Raw genomic sequence first — 22,926 nt, 5'->3', positions numbered from 1 at the left:
TTTGAGCCCAACTGGTGCTTCAGTTTCGAAATAATTGGCCATCCAACCAGACCAAATGGCTCACCTGTTGAATAAAAGGAACCAATTTGGAACCAATTGGCTTTTTTCCTAGGACTGCTGGGAGGCTTTATGCCAACTTTTTACAAGGGAATTCAAAGTATGAGAATATTAATACGCCTTTCTGGAAATCAAGCTAGACAAACATGTATGCATCACACAAGGAACATGCTAACACAGGTTGTCCCAGCTATAATGGACTAAATTAGGAAAAAAGCCCAAGTGCTCTTCAGATTTGAATTGTAGTGAGTGTTGTTAGGATTTATGTAAAGTATCGGCAAGTTTCTTTTTTTTTTTAGGTCTGCCTACTTGGATTGCACATTAGATTGAATAATTAGTACACTTTTTAAACATGCATGTGAATACGAAATTTATGGAGCAGTGTGAAAACAGCCAGACCCAGGTGCTTTTAGTGAGGTAGCCTTAGTGTAGCACTTTTTGTTTCACAAAAGAAAGAAAGGCCGCAAAGTTAAGGGACAGAGCACTGGAATTCCTGCATCGAATTTTTTTCGGTGTGATGGAGAGATTGCTCTCTAAAGTGTTCGATTCCATATCGGAAAAAATTTTTACCGAGAATTTTTCGATCAGTGCATGTGCCCTTTTTATGTAGCTCGATGCTGGAAACCATGAGCAGCGATATCGATGACGGCTGGTGGCCGACAAAAAATACTACCAAAGACAAATGTAAATATCACTTTCCAGACAGTAATTAGACATTTTTAGCGTAGAGTAGCATCCTTTTCAGTTTCCACACACAAGGCTGTAGCGGCATGTCTCGTTGGCTAAAGCTTTAGTGGGCACTATTACCATTTCATCCACAGAATTGTCACTAGATGGCACAGGTGTCTTCTAGTGACAAAAGCTGAAACCATGCCACTCACAATGCAAAAGGAAGGGTAGAGTGGTTTTTATTTAAGGACGCTTTGTAGAGTGTGCCAAATATAACAAAATATGACAGGCACTCCTAGAATAAAAAAAAAAAAAAAAAATCAGTGTTCACTTGAGAAAATCAGTGATATTTTGCAGACATGTAGTCACGTGGGTTATTAGAGTGATAGTAATAGGGTTTCTCCTCAAGATGGCGCCTCAGTTATTTTTATGCAATTTTCAATGGCAAATTAAAATTGTATAGCCTCTTTTCTTTGATATTGTAGTACTCGATCTATATTATATGAGGCAACATCTTTTCATTTCCATCATAATCTCATGGCATATTTTGGCCAGTGTTGTGTCCCATTATGTCGTGAGATTTCGGAATAGTTCAAGTCGAAGAGCATGTTAAGTTATAAGAATGAAAAACACACAGTACTCAGTAATTCCCCCAAAAAATGGCCTCATGATTTTCTGGATAAGCAGCCTAAAGCGCCATTCTGTGAGGCTCAGCTGTGTCCATGGTGCATTTTTTGGTGCACCACGAAATTATTCACCAAATCACATCTTCGGTTTAAGTCTCTTTTTTTGTGTGAAGAAATATCACGTGACAGCATTCTACATTTACATGAGTGTGTCACAATCAAAGCTCTTCCAGATTACAGCGCTGCAGCCGCTAACTTTTCTCTAGCTACCAGCACAGTGAGCAGCGCTATAGTCCCAAATCTGGCAGCACTTTACCAAACTGCTGCTGAGAGCACTATAATTGCGGCAAATTTGGGTGCACGAAGCATGAGGGCATTTCGTTTTTTAATCGTCGCAGTCTTGAATTTTAGCTATGTAAGAAGCTCCTCACTAAGGCTACTTTGTCGGAAGCACCTAGGTCGCACTGCTTTCATGGATCTTGACAACTTTTCATATCTGGGCATTTTAGGTCTTTGTTTAAAATATTAATGTCGTCTAGTCAGCCAAGCAGGCACAATGGAGAAAATACTAGTTGGCACTTTACATAAATTCTAATAGTAACTTTGATATGAAGTCGAAAGAAAACTCGGATAAAAAAAAAAAAAATGGCCGTTTAGCTGTGACACCTTCTACAGAACGGACTTTTGCACTGGCTTATATTCAGGAGACTGAGACCAGACGCTTGCCCATTAAGCAAAAAGATCTTATCTAATCACTCCCACTGGGCAGACAGAAATGATAAAAAGCAGGATTAAGCTGCTAAATTATAATCACTTTTCATTTTATAGTGAGTAATACAGTCGTGCCTCGTTAATATGGGCACATTGGTCTCCGACCAAAACTGTCCATAAGCGAGTCATCCAATAATAGTCATGAATAAAAACGAAAAGACTCTTATTGAGAAAAAAAAATTGTAATTAATGACTGCTTTTGTACATAAGTGTGCATTGGACTCAAAATTTGACAGAACACCAACAATTTTGAGTGCATTATCCTTGTCATCGTTGTCCTCTAATAATTGTAGTGAAATCTGAAGCACGACCGGAAATCGGTCATGGTCTGAAGCGACTCGCGCGCGCACCATGACACGCGTGATGGTGGGCTTTGTGAGATGAATCAGCGTTCGATTGCCTACACACCGCCACTTCCAAAATGGCCTCGTCACTGAGCTAAGTAGCCGCTAAGTGGCTGCTTGAGATTCCCCTCGAAAAAAAAGCCGAGCTGTCGATACTACCCCCTTCTCTATGAATCCGTCTACTTTTAAAACTTGTCAGCCATCCTCTTGAGTAGTTACGCCTAGACAGTGCGTAGGATAATTTTTCTCAGTAAACATCATCGTTTTACTGAATAAAGCATTCCGCAAGTCATCACAGATAAAACCTATCAAGACGCAGAAGGAACGGTACGTACCTATAATGTTGCCGAGGCAGCGAGCCTTCTCTTGAAGCATTTCGTCGCTCACGACAGCACCATTCGCGCGGATATTCAAACTGTGCTGGGCGCTGTCTGACTGGCTGACGCTGCGGTGCCGACGTTGAGCCATTTATCGGAGTCCTGTAGTATCGATGTTACCGTCGACCTGACGAGGCTGAAGCCTAGTTTAACTTGGGGCCCAGTCCCTGGCGGCTTGGATTGACTGAGATGGCTTTTGCCGCTTGTATGCACATATTTCTTGCTTAGCGCTTACGTTCAGCTCTGTTCTTTTGCGTTTAACTCCCGCCGTGCCAAAAGCCAGACTCAAGTTGAGGGTTACAGGCTTTTTTGCCTAGTTAACCTTGCAGAAGGCTATCGAACGTCCCATCTTCCTGGAGCCGTTTCTATGTGTTCCTATGAAATACACGACGGCTAGCTGACTACGAAGAACTCAGACCTTGTCAAGTTCGCATCGTTGACTCAAAGCGAAGCCGACATGCGGACCTTGGGGTGCGAAACGTAGCAGTTCGGCAGCCTACAGGGACGAAAACCAGGAACTTGAGAGGGTAGCGCCGCAGCGCGTCCAGGACGGGACGCCCGGTCCCGGTTGTGTGCTCGTCGCCTTTCTTTTGTCGCTCTGCTCTACTTTGGGAGTGTGTCTTAAAGGCATAGAGTTTCTTACTCTTACCTAGAGGGAAAGCTGTGCTGCCGTCTATGGGAGTTTACATGGAGTTTTCAGACGCCAGTTCAGCCACCATGGGCGCTCAAAGCATCATGGGCCGGAGAGCTACCGAGTGCAGAACTACAACTTTTGGCCAAAACTAATGCAAAGATAAACGTTGTTCTACCGTAAATAATGTCCTAAGATTTAATATTGTGACTATAAATTACAAATAGAGAGAGAAACAGAATGCCAGTGTGAGATTTATCCAATATAAGCGATGACTCTTTCTCCTATTGGCTTAGTTTTGAGCAGCACAAATACCAATATTTCGCACTTAATAGGCAAACTTTGAAATAAAAAAATGCTATGAAAATATTTATGGCTGTACAATCACTTAAGAAAGTTTTTAGTGGAATTTCGGGAAACAGAAACTATTTATTGACGACGTCTGCTTTAGCGCCTTCGCTACTATGGCTTTCGCGGTCTATGTACGCACCTTCAGATGATGATGATGACAAAAAAGAAACATCGCAGTAACGCCACTCCACGTACCCGAGAAAAACCGACTGTCCCGCAACAAGTAGCACACCGGCCCATGATTCTTAGCGCGCCCATGGTGGCTGAAGTGCAGCGCCCTCAGCTTTCCCTCTAGGTAGTGTAAGGAACTCTATGCTTAAAGGGACAGAACACTGGAATTTAGGTCTCGATTTTATTTTTTTGCCACAGTGGAGATTGATGTCTAAAATGTTCGATTCAATAACGGTTTTGTTAAAAACGCTGTAGAAAATTTTTACCGGGAATTTTTCGATCAATGCATGGCCCGTTTTTTATGTAGTCCGATGCTGGAAACCATGAGCAGCGACCGCGATGATGACTGGTGGTCGTCAAAAAAGACGCACCGAAAACAAATATAATTTTCACTCTCCAGACAGTAATCAGACATTTTTGCGTAGAGTAACGTCATTTTAAGCTTCACACTCAATGCTGTTACGGAACAATAACGCACGCCCTCGTCGACGAAAGTTTTAGTAGGCACTGTCATTGCTTCATTCACGAAATTGCAAACGTTGTGGCGCCATCTAGTGGCGAAACCTGAAAGCACATCTCGCGGTGCGAAAGCAGGGGTGGTTTTTATTTAAGGACGCACTGGAGAGAGTGCAAAATATAATAAATTATGGCAAGCACTCCTAGAAGAAAAAAGAACAATGTGCAGTTACGAAAATCAGCGATATTTTGCTGACATGTAGTCACGTGGTGGGCTACACTGAAAGTACTAGGGTTTCTCCGCTAGATAGCGCCTCGGTTGTTTTTATGCGATTTTCAATGGCAAATTAAAATTGTAAAGCCTCTTTTCTTTGATATTGTAGGGCTCGATCTGTACTATATGAGGCAAGATCTTTTCATCTCCACCATAATCTCATGACATATTTTGGCCAGTGTTCTCCCTTTAACGCTGACCGAAAAGCGTTAACGGCTTCATGGAACGCACATTTTGCTTTGGGAAAGAAGAACTTCAGTTCCCGCTGCCATTTTAGGCACTTTTCTTTCTTCCTGGCATTGCTTTTTTACGCTTTTACCGGCCTCTCTGTTCACGTACAGCAGAATTTATTGCAACCACATGTTGCTGTTTTCCTGACTGCGGCCTCTCGTTGTGGCACTTCCGCCGCACCAAGAAAAAATCTCCCGGTTCCCCATTTTCAGGGTTTTTCTTACTTAGCTGACCCTCGGTTTGCCATAGAGAAAGAGAATCTCTTTCTCTATGGGTTTGCTGTGTACGTTCCTCTCCGCTTTTGCGCTGCGCTCGCCCCCCCCCCACGCCCTTTCTCCCTAGAACGGCGTACCCTAGAACGGCAATACGCGCACTTTGGTCCTTTCCAACCCCACAGGATTCGTTCAGGCATCCGGCCGTATCGGCTGTCGCGTAGGTTCGCGGGCGGCGCACCCTTCTTTAAGTTGCGTTAGCACTCTTGCTTTTTTTAAGCCCTGCCCATACTAACGAGACAAAAATACATGGGCCCAAGTGGGCCGGGTGCATTCTTCCCCTGTTCATTGTCCAGACGGCGAGTTTCCATATTAACGAGGCATAAATACATTGAAAAAGTCTCATCCGCAGAAAAACTGTCCATCATTCGGGTTGTGCATATTAACAGGGGTCATATTAACGGGGCACGACTGTATATAGACAGATCTCAGTCAAGGGCATCATTGTCTTCCACTTGGGCTTTCTAATTGGAATTTTTTCTTGGGACCAACTGGAATCAGTGGGAGCATCCGTTGGTTTTCTATGTTTCAATTGGAAGCTTCTGTTGGTTCCGAATGGTTCTACTTGGGAGTGATAAAACCAGTTGTAACCTCAAGAACTAATTGGAGCTTCCAAATGGTTTTCTGGATTGCTTCAGATTGGAAGCTCCTGTTGGTTCCGAGTGGCTCCAGTTGGTTCCACTTGGGAGTGATAAAACCATTTGGAACCTCAAGAACTAATTTTGTGGTTGTATTTATGCTGAGGAAATAAAGGCAGCAAAATGTTTGTGACAGCTGCAAATACTGGCTTGTATTCAAAGGCACATTTATCTGCAGCTGGCGGCAACGTGGTGGAAAGAAAGACAAAGCTTAAGAGTCTTGTGCTTTATGAGATATGCCTGTGACTGGGGGCAAATGGGAACCACCTTCCTTTCCCACTGTTTTCTTGCCCCCTCTTCTCTCCGCTTCTGTTTCGCACTCATATTTTCATCCTTCTCATTGGACAGAGTGCATGAATGACTGAAATGCATAAATGTTTTGTTTCCCTTTCAGGATTACCCAGCAGGAACTGGACGAGAATGACCCAGCATGGACAAGGGCACTCTGAATGCAGCTTTCAGCTGCTTAGAGGGCATTTACACCAACCAGAATGTGGGCAAGCACGTGAGCGCCTTGTTACAAGCTAGTCGAGGCTCGGCCTCCCACTTTTTGCCTCCCTACCCACTGTTCCCACCTCTTGCACCACCGTTGCCGGCAACCGATGACTGTGCCAAAAAAGCTCATCTCTCACAGCCACAGCAGCCACAGCAGCCGCAGCCGCAACAGCAACCGCAGCAACAGCAACATTCCAGGGTAATGAATGGATTAGTCTTTATTTTGAGAAGGGGCTTGCTTGGGAATGGGGATTAGTATGTAGGGTTGCTTTAATTATATAGGTGTGTTTATTATTGGCATCCTCTTTGAATTCAGGCAGTAGCGAGTGCCATCTTGCCTTGTAACTTTAAGTAACGGTATTGTTTTATTTTATACTGGCCCCCCTTTTTTTTTTACATTGAAATTTGTTTTATTCCACCCCTTTCTAAGATATTTTCCAAGTTTGAGTTGTAATATTTTGACCTCTGTGATGGTTCGCGCAATTCTTTCATTTTGCTTTTACACGACCAAAAATCTGGTTATCCTGTGCCTACCTCTACCACAGCTGGGTTTACTTGGCTTTCACTATCCTTAAAACACAAAGCCACTGGAAGGCTCACCGTGCCTTCTTTGATACCTGGATGTATAGCTTTACCAGCTGCGAGAACATCTTTTCTTTTGCTTCTGCACGCTACGAGATACCTCTTCCTTGATACTTGCTTCTTTATTGCCTGATTCAAGGTAGCCTGATTCAGGGGTGAATTTATGGGGCGGGAGGTGTCCCTTCCCATTTCAAGTGAGAAATTTCCTTGTAGAAAACTATGCCGAACCTCTCTTATTTTTTTTTTTCACAAAAAGTAAAAGAAGTACATGGTTCAAATGGTGTTGTCATGGGCCATTTTGAATATTATGTGGGCTTCATTCAATCAATCAATCAATCAATCAATCAATCAATCAATCAATCAATCAATCAATCAATCAATCAATCAATCAATCAATCAATCAATCAATCAAATTATCTTTATTTCGCAACTTTACAAGGCGAAAAAGGTGGTAGTGGTGGTAAAAAGGAGTAATGGAAACATACTACATTAGAAACAAAAGAAATATATTATACATCACGTACCAGTACAAGAGCATATGGGCATGCAGAAATGAAAAAATTAGTGGTATTTGAATGAAAAATTAAAATGCTCATAACACACTTTTCATAAAAATAAAAAATGAAAAGTTAGCTCCCACAATATTACAATATTCTCCTGTGAAAAAGGGGAAGTCTCATATCAGACTATCTTTTCAAAAAAAAAAAAAAAATATTCAAATATATTTAAGTGTTTTATTCATGCAACATTCTGACATTTGGATAAAGTGAATCATAAAAATTTTATTAAATTCTGGTGATTAACCACGGAGGATGCTCAGAATTAGGAAACAAAACTATTTTTTCACTATTTTTTCACAATTATTTGAATTTTTGGGGTCATTGCATTGCATATGACATTTTGGAGCTGCTAATGTGGTTGTTCAGCATATATGTCCTGCTTAAGCTTTCCACATCAAGGGTTTGTCATTACTAGCAGAGCTGTTTGTGAATAGTTGCTTTTCTTGCATAAAGCCTACATGCTTTCCTTGGGAAATTACTTGCAGTTTTGCAGAATTTATACTGCTAGCAGCCTGCCTCTTGTTTTCACTTTTTTTGGAACTAGCCAGCCTCTGCTGAGAGCGAATGGCTCTAATGCCAGAAAGTTTATAATTTTTATAATTTTTAGCATATTTTTGCATTTTCACATTCATTTGCAACGCTCTGCTTGCTCTGAACTTATTGCACATGTAAAAGCCTTTGTTGGCTTAATGGAACTAGTTGAATGAGTCCCAGAGTGAAAATATTTAGCGACACTCATGGTGTTTAGTTCAGCAGTTTCAATGTCATACATCTTGCCCAGCCTCTCAAATTGTGTGCTATGTCCAACATTTTGGCCATAAAGGTATAGAGACGGTAAATTATTGTTGCATGCTTTTTTCTTTCTTATTGTGTTTGAGACTAAACTTGGATCACTGTATGGAATTCTCCTGTTCATAGTAGAACATTTATAATTATGTTTTCGTCCCATATGTAGTTTTGGTTACAGAAACAAAATGATGGCTGTGACAGCGGTCATCTGAGGCCTGTGAGAACTGCAAAATAATGTGTTTACCCGCTGTCGTTTCACTTTTTGGGCTGGCCAGTGTAAGAGAGTGAATTAAAAGGATGCAGCAGCGACTATGATTGCACTTTTCTTTTCTCATTTTCTAATTTCATTTCTACATTTCATTCATATTTATGATCTCATAGCCATTGTTTGGGGGCTGAAACAGAAACCAGCAAAATAGAACATGAATACTGTCTTCATCTGGTCGTAATGTTAAACAGTGCAATGTGATGTTGTGTTTTTGGCATGCCATAATCAAAAGTTACTTCAGACTCAATATTCACTGTTTCAGACCAATTTTTTCCTACAGAAGCTTGATGGCTTCATCATTTTGGTTTCTGAAACTCTGCAGATTTTTTTTGCCATAATTTACCTTTCGAATTTTTTGATTATCCGGAGTCCTGAGTTGGTTTGAAACCATAAACCCCATAAACTAAACCAAGCCAAAATAATTTGAGGAAAGGGAAAATTTCCCAAATGGAACATAACTGATTTCACATAGCTGCTTTCTGCTGCATAAGATGCTGTGCTGCAATTGTAACATACAGGGAAGAAAATTGCTGACTGGTTGAACTTTTGCAGGAAGAGTAAGCCAGCTGTTACCATGCATCAAAGAATTTGCCAATGAACTATGCTGATTGTGTTTTGCAATTTATGTTTTCTTGGTTACTGAGAGCACCTCCATCTCTTATGAAATTAAATTTGCCTGCTTAGCTAGCACTTCAAAGAATGTGTTGGCACCACGTCATTGTGGACATTTACTGAATTTTGTAAGCCACATGCATTAATCTCGGTGATAACTCTACTGAAGCATGCCATTTTGCCCTAATTGTCTCTCTGAAACCACAGGTGACTTACTAATCTTTTTTAGTACCAGTGTATATAACCAAAGATGTGCACGAATAATGAATAATAAACGAGACTAAGGCCTCGCATGTATTGTTTAATGGCTTCCTTCAGTGTTCTCTTGAACAGCTCTTGAGCTGCTCTAGATGGTCGCTATATGATTGGGACATAGGGCAAGCTTTGCAGTGAAGCAACAAGGTATTCATGTGTTTCGTGTATATTTACAGGTTCCCAGCTCGGGAACTTCAGCAAAATCTGAACGCAAGACAAAACGTGATCCAGGGACATCATCCAATGATGGCTGGGTGCAAGGCCAAGAAAAATTCAGCTGGGATGGCTCACCAGTGGCTGCCTACAATCCGGCGACTAAGATGTTCCGCTGTGTTGCATGCAACACATTGGGATTTCTATCAAGAATTGCCGAGCACTACTTGGGAACACATGTTAATGCCAAGGCAAGCCATCAATTTTATGTTCATGAAATAAGCATGAATTTATTTTGAAATTATGCATCACGGAATGTGTAAAATGTCATTTTACCTGTTCACTGAAATTTTCAACTCCAGTGAATTAACTTATCATTTCTTTAGGCCATTCACTTAATCCTTGTCATTGTTGTCACTGTCATCTTTCTTATCAATGTCCTTGCTGCTGCTAAATAGTAGCATATTTGTTGAGTATCCTGTAGTTTCGGCCAGTGTTACATTGTATGCCTGGGCTTTGTGAGCTGGTGAAAACATTGCTAATAAGTAAATTTAAAAAATGTGAGTACAAATTAGTACTAAAAATAGTTTAATTTTAGAACTAAATGTATTTTTTACATGCATTGGAAGAATTTCATTGCTAGTCTTCACATGAAGTCAATCATTTGAAATGCATGTTACATTTAGTTGCAAACTGAAGCTCCCCTTCAACCCTTGTTCGGTACTCTTTCATACTTCAAAGAAAACTGTCGCATGACTTGCTGCTGGCTCATATCTCTCTCGCCCAGTGCACACGCAAAGCCCGATTGGGTAGTGCTTCAGAGAATAATGGGTTTCGTTCTTTGCGATGCTGAAGTAGCACATATGTCACATATGGAAGCTTTTTTTTGCCTGCTTTCTAAGTTGAGGTAAAGTTTAGTACAGACATTCCATTCAGCTTTTTTCAAGATTATCTACAACTTCTATATTCACCCTTTGTTCCTGAAGCCAATAATCAAGAGCTAGCTAATTAACTTTAGTAATTATCAAATTTTAGTAACTCTCAACAGCCCTCATTTGGTCTCACTGGAGGATGGTGTCTTTTTTTTAAAACCTTGGCTACGTTCAGCTAGGACACTTGGTATGTAACCTTGTGATGGTCACTGCTCAAGCTCAAATAACTTGAGTGGTTGGCTAAAAATGTTGAGTTGCCTATGTCACTCCTGGGAACTATGCAGAACCAGGTTACATGCAGTGAAATTGGGCTTTTATTCTAGGGGTTGAAATGATCAATTTGTATCTCACACATCCGTAATCCAGTGGAAAGTGAGTCTTTTTTTTTTTTTGCCTGGGTAGACTCTTGTTAGTGAGCAGAGAGGCTTAAGGTTTGAAAGTTCCGAAATGAGCTGGTGGCAACAAATGTCTGCAGGACACCCGTTTGCAGAAAATAGTTTATTTTGGCATAGCCACTTAAAACAATCGCCTGAAGTGTTTCTAGGTGATTGGGGACTTGTAGCGTTCTGTGGTCTCAATTTTTATTTCTCACTGGTACAGCTAACACTTGGATTCATTAGTGCACAGTGGTTGTGAATTGTTAAAGCAGTGCAGACATTTAGAATAATGTTGGCTTTAATTGGAGAGCAGATTAGTAATGCAGCTTTCAAATTGGTGTTAAAATATATGTCCAGATGTGGATGTAAGCAAATGGAGCGTGTTACTTTTTTCTAAATGCAATCATGTGTGTATGTAGCAGTAATTAAAAAAATTTCAGTAATCATGGTGTACTTGTTTGGGTATTTGTATGGGTCGATTCTTGAAACACCTTCCAATGCATTCAGGATCTGAATGGTGTAATAGTTCTGTCCAAGTTCCATTCTCGTCTAAATCTGAGTTCATCAGTGGGTTATGTTGTGCTGGGCCAGCACTATTTTAGGATCTGCCTGTGAGTATGGCATATTATATAATGAAGCAGAATAACAGGAAAAGTGTCTACTCTTCCAATGTCTTTCATTGTTGTAGCTGCCTACAATGAGTAGCTCTTGTGTGGTTATGTGAACAGCAGGTGTTCCAGTGTCCGGAGTGCCCGTATAGCAGTGCCTGGTCTCGGTGTGTTCGCCTGCACTTGGGCAAAGTGCATGGCATCCAGAATGCACCGGCGTCCCTGTGGCGTGACCAGCCCTTGCTTGATGAAATCATGGGGCTGCTGCAGAACCTAAAGAATTTGGCAGAGGCCTCTGGAGGTGCGGGACTGACTGCAGCACCTGCCACTCCAGCTGTAGATAAGCGCTATGTGTGTCCTCGCTGCCCATATGCCACTGACCGCAGAGACCTGTACCACCGACACGAGAACATCCACAAGGATGACAAGCCTTTCCACTGTTACGTCTGCTTCAAGCTGTTCAACCGAGCCGACCACGTCAAGAAGCACTTTCTGCGCATCCACAAGAACCATCCATATGACATTGGCCTGATCCGGCGCCATCCACCACGCTCAGCATCTCATGCGACCCATGGGCCTTCTTCAGCCACTGGCCACCATCACAACAACAATGGCCAGTGGGTGGCACATGCCGCAGCAACGGCTCGCCTGCCCCAGCCGTCCAACTGCACTGGAAGCCCAGCGGATTGTTCCAGGGCTCTGCCTGTGCCTGCTAATGGTTGCCCCGCAGGTCAGCATCTTTCTGCATGATATCATAGCAGTACTGCACTGGTCACTGTCAGGCACAACCTTTTTAAGGCTGATTCTTATCATTCTTATCTTAAGATAGCCGTTCATTTGGATGCGAAATAATTTCTCACTCTTTTTTTTTAGATTTGGTAGGAACATACCAACATCCACTTCTCTTCACTGAGCTTTGTTTTATGTTTATTGGGTCTTTCATTTTTGGGCTTTATGCCTTATAAAGTTTTCAGTAAGGTGGGGGAGGTAGGGGCTCGCATTTGCGATGCCCATTGAGTGCAATTGCCTTTGAACCGTTCAGGGGCCATTTACACATGCCCCTGCCCACTGAGAAATATCAGTGGCAGTTGAAGAATGTGCATGAAATGCTTCACATGGCACTGAACACAGCAAACTAGGTAAATGATACGTCCAGTGCCCGTCAAGTCTGTGAGCATTGAAACTTCCTGTGTTGCTGAGGTGTTACGTAATACTTTAGTGGAATTCTTTTTTTATGTACGGTATGATCTGAGCGTGGGCAGTATCTGAGCAAATCTAAGCATTTTAATTTCATGCTAGGCCTGCTAGTCCTTCACACACATATATATATACTTGACCTGCAGCTGACCAATGGAAGGTACCACAGTGTTAGTGATGTGGGCTAGCTTCGGAGATTATGGTGTGCATTTTATAACAATAAGCTGCTGCAGGGCCATCCTGGTAGCAGATCTATGTCACTGTTGTGGGGCACATTATGACATTATGCATTGCATGAGCAGTGGAGGAGGAAGAGCCGGGAGGATTAAAATAGTGCAGGTAGACAGTTGCACACCGTTACAACGGTCACCACTTCACTGAAATTTTCGCTTCAACAAAATAATACCAGTTCCCTTCGTCACCTTGCCATAGAGAGCAACGGAAAAAATTTCTTGCCACAACAAAGCATTTTTGGGGTTCATTTCATCTTAAAAAAAAAAAATGTATTTCAACAATAAAATAAGCATATCATCCATCTATGCATTCTGTAGGTCCATGCTGTTTTGTTTCTCTAAAAACTTTCGCTGATGACTATATGCACTCCTATGGACACACACACATGAAGGTCCCTTTTGCTTGGTGGTGATGACGATTTGGCTGGCTGCCCCGAGGCTAGGCATAGGTGTAAGCTCCCATTTTCTTCCGAGCGAGAGCAGTATTCAATCCATATCTTGTAGCACTACATTACTCTATCTGCATTAGCATGGCGATGGCGTTGTTCGCTCCACACATCCTGCTATGAGTCCTTTTTTGGAAGCATGCAGGTGCACACTTGACGAAACCTTGGATTTGAGCTTAGCTTGTTAACCAACCCAATATAACTTGGCAGAAATGTGTTTCCATTCGCAAGTATTCTTTTGTTTGAGAGACCAGGTTATGCTTGAGAACATCCAATTTTGGCACTATTGCTATTGCAAAGGCATTAATTTAATTCAAATCTTTATTATATTCACTTCTTTACTACAGTATATGCACATCAGTGTTTAGATTCCTAGCCAGAGGCTAGTTATGGATCCATGTGATAAAAGCAAAGAATTTGAGGACAGGCTGAGATTGTTTTGCTACATACGAGCAAAATGATACAAATGGTACGAAAATGTTAAGATACAAGTAAAAGCAAATTGTTATAAATTACAAAAGTACACACAGGCTCTGAAGCACATGTCTCTGCAACAGTTATTCGTAAGTTTAAGTAGCAAAGCTAATAATGAAGATAAAAAGGGTGGAGATAAGAGAGAAGCTGAAAGCAGTAGGCATTGTACTTCAGGTGATTACTTTCGAGAGGACAAAGTCTTAAAAACTTTTTCCTCTCAATGTTTAAAATTCAAAATAGGGTTAATCATTGCTAAGGTGGTACAAGGAATCCTATTACACACTTTTACGCCTCCATCGTCACTGCAAGATGTAGAGACAAGAAATTTTCCCTGGGATGCCAAGTGACTAATAGTTGTGACTGTATGAAATGTGTGTGAAGACTAGACTATTAGTATGTGTAGCATAACACAAAAATCTCGGAGTAGGAATACTGGGGTTATTTGGTTACTCAGAAACAAAAGCAAGAAGGCATATGGGGGCCAATGCAATTCATTTTTGTTACTGCTCCCTTCTGTAAGTGCTCAAACAGGCTCAGTATAAGTTTTGTAAGTGAACCTCCAAGATTCTACACAGTAGGTTAACCGTGACCGTATAAATTACGTTTGTAGCATGTATATTTTGAAATGCCACCGAGCTTAAAATAAAATACGCATAAAAAAAATTTGTTGCACAATTTCTGAAGGGGTGGATTCCAGTTCAAGCAGCTTGTAACAATGCACTGAAGTGGCAAAATTCTGTGTTGTTACCTCCTATCAGAATTCCAGAGGAAGTATTTCGGCATCTTTTATAGGGGGATGTAAAGGTAACATATTTAGTTAGGGTTATATTTGGAGAAAGTACTTGTTGTAAACCATTTATCGTGGTGCTTTTAAAAGAGTTCTAAGTTTAAAAATATGTGTGGCTGTCACAGTGGATTTGGCGATAACCAATGGTGAGGTGTTGTCTGCATGCATAAATGGCATGGGTATTACCTAGGCAATTGGGTAGATTGTATTTTTTTTTTTTTTAAGTGTGAAGAGTATGGGCCTTAGCACAGTCATGTGGAATATGTCAAGAATTAGGACAAACTCTGTGTGTGTTTATGGATAACAGCACACTGCTGTCTTCCATTCAAATAACTCCTGAAGAAGTCTGGTGGCAAACCTCTAACCTCAGTCATTCTAGTCTTGTACAGAAAATATTGAAATTAGCACTTTCAAATGTTTTCTTCAATATGCTGGAACACACCTGTCGAAATATTTTTATTGTTGAGTGCTTCATTATGTCACTCACAGAGAGCACAGCCGGGGTTGTTGATCAAAATTTTTAGAAACCATGCTAGGGTGATGGTAGAATATTATTTTTTGCTAGGAACTGAGTAATATTATGAGCCAGTACGTTTTTGAGGAATGTTGATACAGCTAAGGACCGAGATGAGCCTATAGTTTTTAAGCTGATTAGGACTCCTACTTTCATAAATAGGGAACCACCTTTGGAAGCCTTATGTTAGGAGGGTAGGGGCTGGACAGGAATAATTTATTAAATAGTGAGGCTAAGGTAGTTGCTAGAACATACTGTTACCAGAACACCGTCTAGGCCCATGGCCTTACTAGCATCCATTAAATTAAATGTGCTGATTACTTTGTCACAGTTTATTTCTATGAAGCTGAAAGTTAATTCATGATAGTCGGGCAGAGGAGGTTTTTAAAAGTAGGTCTGTGTGCACTCAGCAAAAGTGTTTGTTCAACTGATCTGATGAGATGTTTATCTGTGGATAAGGCCAACTTGCGAAGTGTCTGGTTTGATGCCTGTGGCCTAATTATAGAGTTCACCGTGGCCCGTAGTTAGAATTGCTGAGCATGAATTTGTCTTTCTGAAATAGTTTTTTTCTGTGTACGCATTGAAACAACAGCTTTGTTTCTAGGAATTTTGTATAGAGTTCTGTTTCTTATAGTTTCTGGTTTATTTTTTGTTTCAGTTTTTTGTCTAACAGTGATCGCATGCTTTCATCAAGTTTAGTATAGCTTCTGACATCAAGGGCATATTGGATGTGTATATAGCGCATTTTTTTTCTGTGTATTGCTACAGTCATTTAGCACAGCTTTAATTCTGCTGACAAGATTGAGCCTGTGTTCCTTTCCACCCATTTCATAAAAATCTTCTGGTTTGAGAGCATAAGTGCATATTTCTGGCATTCGATTTTCTTCACAAATGCACAAATGCTATAAGAAATTTTATGGCTATTTTATACCTCTTATAAATAAAGCAATGGCCAGGCGATTTGCCATAGTTGTGTCATATGCTCTTGCAAGAATAAAAGTTGGCAAAAAATTGCGAAACACGTATTTGAGTCATTTTAAGCTAACATCCGTAATTCATATCAGAGTCGGTATAAGGTTCATAAATCCATATGAATGTAACAGGTCCGGGTGTTTGCTATGGCTGGCGCCTAACGTTAATGTTAGTATTGTTGATGATAATTGCCTTTTTGTTCATTTCTTTTTGGTGCATAAAAACAGGTTCAAGATCATTCAGGAGCATATTGCAGTCTTTATGCTTGGTTTTATATAGAACACCTATCATGACACTCTCAAGTTTAAAGGGATACTTAAGAGAAAAATGAAGTTGGGCTTGCATCGATAGAATGCCAATTCCTGACTACAAAAAATTCACTCTTACTGAAAACAGAGCTGTTATAAGGTAGTAAAGAGGAGGAACAGAAATACAGGTATCGCCGCCACAGCCGAAATGGCCGAGACTCGCAACTACAAATCACGTGATGCGCTAGGGATCCCGGACGCTGACAAATGCGAATTACGTTGCCCGTTTGAATGCGGTAGTAGGTTTTGTCTCAAATATGATAACATGCGTTTGTCATACGTAAATGACGGCGAAACGACAACGTAAACGTTGCAAGGCAAATACAAGAATATACTTAGAGGCGCCACAGACACCCACTTCAGTTTCGGTTGTTCCGGCTTAGGCACTTCGTGCATACTCAGATAGTTTCATTTTGGACCTGCAGCGTCTGAAATACGAGCTTGGAGCAGCAGATGCACCTGGCTCGATCACATTTGAGCTTTTGGAGGCGCGAGCGAGCAAAATCTGCTGCTGCCGACACGCTCCTTCGTTTACACTTCTGAATCAACATATCGCCGCCGTCACCGCTTCAATTGCGAGCTCCCGTTAACTCTGACCTGACCGCTCGACTGCAGCTACGCATATGTGCTGAAGGAAATCCGCATTATCATTCAATTGTTCACCTAAATCATGGCACATCTGACCCACGCACTGTGGCAACAAGAGCTTCAATGTGCTATTTGCAGGCATCGTAAACAAAAGGGGTATACTTAACTGCCGCTCATACCAAGGAGAGCGTCGATCTTATTCCAAATGTCATTGTTCCCCTATTGCATCCTTGCCTATTGCGGTGGTCACCCAGTGAAAAAAGGGCCTCGGATAAAAAGTAAAAACTAAAAAACAATGAAGCACCACAAATACATTAAAAAAGGTTAAAAAAAATCATTTTGTAAAAAAAAAAGTAAGCGACACCACCAGCGGGATTCGAACTTACTACTGCTTGCTTCGTAACGTTCCGCGCTAACCACTTGGCCACGCCGAGACATAAGAAGACTGTTAATATTTCTACATATTATGTTACGGCCATATTTAAAATGGAACTTCATGTTTCGAGGTGTACAGGCCATTGCTGCCGGTCTAAAAATTGCAACTTTTTGACCATCGGAGCATGATGCCTGCTCTCACGACTTGCAGCTAATGTTCTGGATGCCTATGCGCGCTATATTGTGCACTGGAACCATTTTAACATGTGGAATTTCACAGTGCTGGCAAATTTAGGGGCGCTGGCTCTTCGGTTATGCTCTGCTACTGTGGACATAATTTTCGCTGAACACAGAGCTGTAGCACAAACCTTCAAGGAAAAAAGTGCGAAGAAGCTTCAGAACTGGCAAGCGCAGCAGCGAGGACACTATTTTGTTGGTAACTAAATCTTATTTGTATGTAAACATTTCGGGAAGCGTTGCGATGACCGAGGGCTCGGTTTGTTTATACGCAGTGCAAGAAGGAGCGCAAAAGCTTGAGAAACACGCAAAGTATTATGCATTACTAGCGCTCTGTTTTTTTCTTCCTTTAAGGGGCCATGGCTCGGTAAATTACTCTCTTCAACGTTTTATTTATTTTGGCTCTGGCCGTCACTTATTGTGAGCTGATGGTCGATTGCGAGTACGTTGTTGCCATGATGGCCCCAGGAGGGATGCTAACCTGTCGACAGCGCGGGCCGCGCCGGCTCGCCAGCAATCAGGGAGTCTCCTCTTGCATCATAATGTGCGTCATTCTGCCCTACTACGTAGTAGGAGTTTGAATTCGGCCGGCGGGAACAAAAAAAAACTTCTTATCACAATATCTCAGCAGTAATTTGATTTTTTTGCTGCCAGATGTGCGGCAACAATGTCACGAAATGCCGTTTATTAGATTTTGATAGCATATTTGGGTGTCTTTAGTGTCCCTTTAATAAACAAATTCTGTGTTGCTACTGACACATGCACCCCTCAAGTTTATTAAACAAATTCTGTTCTGATACTGACAGATGCATTAAGCAGCGGACAGTCACAGTTTATAAGGGACTTTTGAGTGTGCAGACCTGTCTCACCTTCTCAGTTATAGTAGAACCCACGTGTGCAGAAAAACTCGGTGGGGTTAAGATTTCCTGGTTGGTAAAGAGGTTGATGTCACAAGAGTGCATGACATGGCCATGTGCGTGTGATGCGAGACCACAGCATGGCCGAATCTATGTGTGCTTGCAGTTAGCAGATGCACCGATCTGTGGCATAGCTGAGAACGGTGATGAGCATGGCAGCAGTTGGTGGCTGTGCTTGGTTTTGTGCAGACGCATCTAGACAGGTCTGCATATCAGGTTGGACTGGAGCCAGAATCAGCGCTGCCTGTGCATACCACACTGTAAAAACAACCTTAAGTCATTGGATTTAGTCCACACCCTACTATATAAGAGCTAAACAAATTTTGAAAAGAAAGCAACAATGAGCACATTGCACTGCAGTGACAGAAACTTACCTGTAGTAGTAATGTTGCATCTAATGCTGTCGCATTCTTCTTTTATGATTATTTCAGTGTCTCCATGATTCTTTTCTCCTAAATATTGAAATGCAGATAGGGTGGATTTAGCATTCATGGACTGGAACTGGGAAAAACCGCTTTGCCATTGCAAAAACAGGGCCGCATCTCTAACAGTTATGTGTGTCCTAGCTGGCTAATTCAGAATATTTTATTCCTTTATTTAAGACTGAGGGTCTCAGTCTCATTCCCTGTCCATCTGCTTGTCTTCTGAATTTGTGATGCTGCTCTACAAGGCAGCGAAGATTAAATGTTTGTAGTCACTGAATGTGGATGGAGGTGCCATGACAGTGCATTGATGGGTGGAGTCCATGCAGGCGGTGCACAGGCCTGGGGTTTCCATGCCGGTGGTGTGCCTGCAGTGTGCAGTGGCGGTGGCCCCAAGGCTATGGGCTGCCCTACTCCACTGCCTCAAGAAACGGCAGCAAAAGGAAAGCGAGGGGGTTCGACCAAGGCAGCAGCGACTGCTGCAAGTGGAACGGCGGCGGCGAAAACGTTTGCCTGTGCCTACTGCCCCTGGCGTGGTGTGGATGGCTGGTGTTTGCGGCGGCATCTCAACACGCACATCAAGCCATTCTCCTGCCCCTTCTGCGAGTACAAGGCAGCCCGGTCAGAGCGCCTGAACACGCACGTGTTGAAGGTTCACGGGAAGCATCTGTGCAACAAGTGCCACTTTGCGGGGGAGGACTCGATTGCCCTGGAGCGCCATGTGAAGGAAAACCAGTGAGTGCTGTTACAAGTTCCAGTGTTCAGGGCTTTTTTTAATGTGTTGGCATTAAAGTTCTCATTCTATAGAAGAAAATTTGGCATTGGCGTTGGGAGTGAAACATTGTTAGCATGCCTCTGGTAGGTTATAGTTGGCAGGTGACATGGCCAGGCACTGACTGATCGGTGGGTTATGTGACATCGTAATGGTGCATACCATGACTGAGTTGCCAACCCTGGTAGCTCCTTTGAAACAGGCAGGTTAGATGGGAATATAACTCACCAGGGCTCTTGGATCCTGACACAGAGCCATAGGGATAGGCACATAGTAAAAATCCGTTCCATCCCGAAACCTATCTGCTATTCCATTGTCACCAAGTGCCCATCCAAAACATTATTTTAGAAAAAGCCACATTTTATTGGGAACTGTGCTCTGAAGATCAATGCAAAGAGTTAATCGTACTAGATGGTCAGTCGAAAATTGTTCTGGGAGATGACTCTATGCGACCATGATAGCCTCCTTACGACGTATGACTTTACACCGACACATTTTTACAAAATGCAAATGCCACAGGAGAACATACTATGAGAACACTTATTCATCCTGAAAGAAAAATGTGACTCTTACACTAAATTTTATACTTATGGCTAAAAAACAGAAATGCATGCTGAAAATGCAATAGTCAAGGCATAGTGAGAAAATGATAAACCTGCTGAAGTGCGCGTTGGTTTTTACTCCAGAGTGCCATGCTGTATGTGTGGCTGTAGAGCAGATAGCAAAATAATAAAAAAAATAATGTTATCTACACTGATTCCTTGAGTATGCTTACAGCACTGCGACCAAGAAATGCTTAAAAACCTTCAATAGGAAGTATCATACATGGCGTAGTTAGTCGAAATTTAATGCACGATTCTGCTGGGTCACTAGCCATGTTGGGATTGAGAGTAGTAATGAGAAAGCAGGTTCACCTGCTGCATAAGGCCGACTTGAGTAATCAAAACAAGTAAACATGCCACAAAGGGATTGTTTGAAGGTTATAAACAGTGAATCGTGAGATAAATAGCAGGCTGCATAGAGAGATCAGGTAAACAGTAAATTAAGTTCTGTTAAGCCCATTTCAGGAGAGTGGAAGTCATGTAGGCATCAGGAATGTTTTAAGAAGTAATTTTATTAGCCTATTGGACGTGCAAAGCTTACACACAACGTCTTACTGACAAAACAAGGCAATCCTTTTTGGGAAACTTAAACCACTTTTTATTTCTTGTACAAAACATGAGAGTTAAGAAAAAAATACATTTTACAACATTTTACGATGAACACATCCCATTACAAGCCCCGCCTTGGTGGTGCAGTGGTTAGGGGCTTGAATGCTGCATCCAAGCATGCTGGATCAAACTCCAGCCACGGTGGTCGCTTTTCGATGGAGGTGAAAAGTGAGATGCCCATGTTCTGTGTGATGTCAGTGCAGGTTAAAGAACCCCAGGTGGTTGGAATTTCTGCAGCCCTCCACTATGGCGTCTCTCATTAGCCTGAGTCGCATTGAGCTGTTAAACCCCATAAATCATAAACCATTAACCGAAACATCCCACTACATCTACTGCTGCTTTTAGAGGAACAAGCACTTATTGATTTTTTGTGTATATTTCTCAAACAAGCTGGTGCTTTTTAAAGAAACTTTAGTTACTAAACAATTCAACCCTTTGGCGCATCATAGCTGTAGTCTCTTTTGCACCATAAAACTCTATATAATTGATTAACCTAGGATCCAGAGTCAGACACGCTGTCCCTAGGCTACGGATGGATGTTTGTATGACTTGGTTAAAGTGGTGCTTTATATCTCTCAGGTCATCTCTCACATAAGGTGGTAGCTTGTGATCATTAAGGCGAAAGCCTTTAATGGCTCGTTGTTGTCAGCAAAAGTGTCACGCTTTAGCGGCAGCTCTGGTACCTAAAAAATTTATTAATAAAACTTGTCTTCCGCCGGGGAATTGAACCTCCATCCCTTGGATCCCCAGCCCAGCACTTTACCACTGTGCCACGCCCCGGATCGTGAAACTCTCTTCATAATTCCCGTTGTCTACAGTGAGAATGATAGCGAGATTCCGCGAGTGACAGATACAGCGCCTTTCCTGTCCTGTAGGCAAATTGTAGAACGCCAGTGAACTTTAATGCGTTCAATGAAATGCTGGTTGTGTTCGACAAGGGGTGCGCAATGTACCATCAAGACAGGTCAGGACATCACAAGGCGATTTATACATATACGAAGCTGACCCCACCGCGCATCTGGTCCAGGTGTCCATGCACCCTTTAATTTGCTGCTTCCTCGAACGCAGCACTGCACAGCAAACAGAAACAGACCCAGTAGTCTAGGAGGCGTTAGTATAGCAGGCATCAGTGGCGTTTGAAATTGATTTACAGGATAGAAAAGGCACAGTATCTGCCACAATTCTCCGCGTACACATGTACCACGCCGTACAGGAAGGAAGGAATGCGAAACAGTATTCACCCTCTTTACTCGAAGCGTCATTCACCGCCACATTCACAACAAATGCATAGCAGAATGTGGCACCTAGGCTTTCGCCTTTCACCACTTTAGTCGCCAAAGTGTCTCGTAATTTTTTTGCTAACAAGTATGTGTGAGGTAATAGAGACGCAATTAAGGCATTGTAGATTAAGTGATTAGCAGAGTGCACGTACATGAATGAGGATCTGCAAGGGGAACTGCAGATGGGTGCCATTAATGCTGTCATGTTATGCCCTTAAAGGCAGAGCTTAAATGTCACCAATTTAATGTTTTGTTCATAAAATGTACAGAAATACAAAACTGCTTCTCGGAGCCTTCTGTGGCTGTGCCACATGTCCACATGTCCACATGTGAGCTGTTCTTGGGAGTTGGGCCCCATGCCACCCTTAAGGGGCCTTGCCCAGATTTAGCCATTTCAAATAAATGAGCCCAGTGCATAGATCGCTCTGTTTTGATCTACCCTACAAAATATTAGAATCGTATAAGGCCGGGAAAGTTCAAATCAAAGCCCTTTCATGCTCTCTTTTTGCAAAGCCAACCTCTTTATTCTTAATGATTATGCTGGCACCCAGGACTTGGCAGTGACGTTTCTGTGAATTGCATTTCATTAGTCTGTCGTTCTTGTTCACAGGTGAGTGATGGGCATCTCGTCATCTGCTAGTGGCTCTTGCCCTTTTTTTATTGCATTTTTGTTTTGGCACGCGTGCAGAGAAAC

General features: G+C 42.1%; 1 protein-coding gene across 2 annotated transcripts in view; it reads left to right on the top strand.

The window, feature by feature from the left end:
- LOC146205697 (uncharacterized) overlaps positions 1-22,926 on the top strand; it is a 63,564-nt gene that overhangs the window by 22,747 nt on the left and 17,891 nt on the right. The window contains exons 2-5 of one of the 2 annotated variants that reach the window (XM_084590358.1): positions 6,263-6,562; positions 9,606-9,833; positions 11,623-12,229; positions 19,299-19,704. In XM_084590358.1, the coding sequence (XP_084446484.1) occupies positions 6,299-6,562; positions 9,606-9,833; positions 11,623-12,229; positions 19,299-19,704 (1,505 nt within the window). In that variant the 5' untranslated portion in view covers positions 6,263-6,298. Of the gene's footprint in view, positions 1-6,262; positions 6,563-9,605; positions 9,834-11,619; positions 12,230-19,298; positions 19,705-22,926 lie in introns of both variants that reach the window. The other variant, XM_084590357.1, reaches the window with a different exon arrangement.

The sequence above is a fragment of the Amblyomma maculatum genome, chromosome 1 (assembly GCF_055883805.1).
Source record: "Amblyomma maculatum isolate TAMU_Amacu chromosome 1, ASM5588380v1, whole genome shotgun sequence".
Lineage (NCBI taxonomy): Eukaryota > Metazoa > Arthropoda > Arachnida > Ixodida > Ixodidae > Amblyomma > Amblyomma maculatum.
Note: the sequence above shows the minus strand (reverse complement) of the source record. Positions and strands in the feature narration are given on the sequence as shown.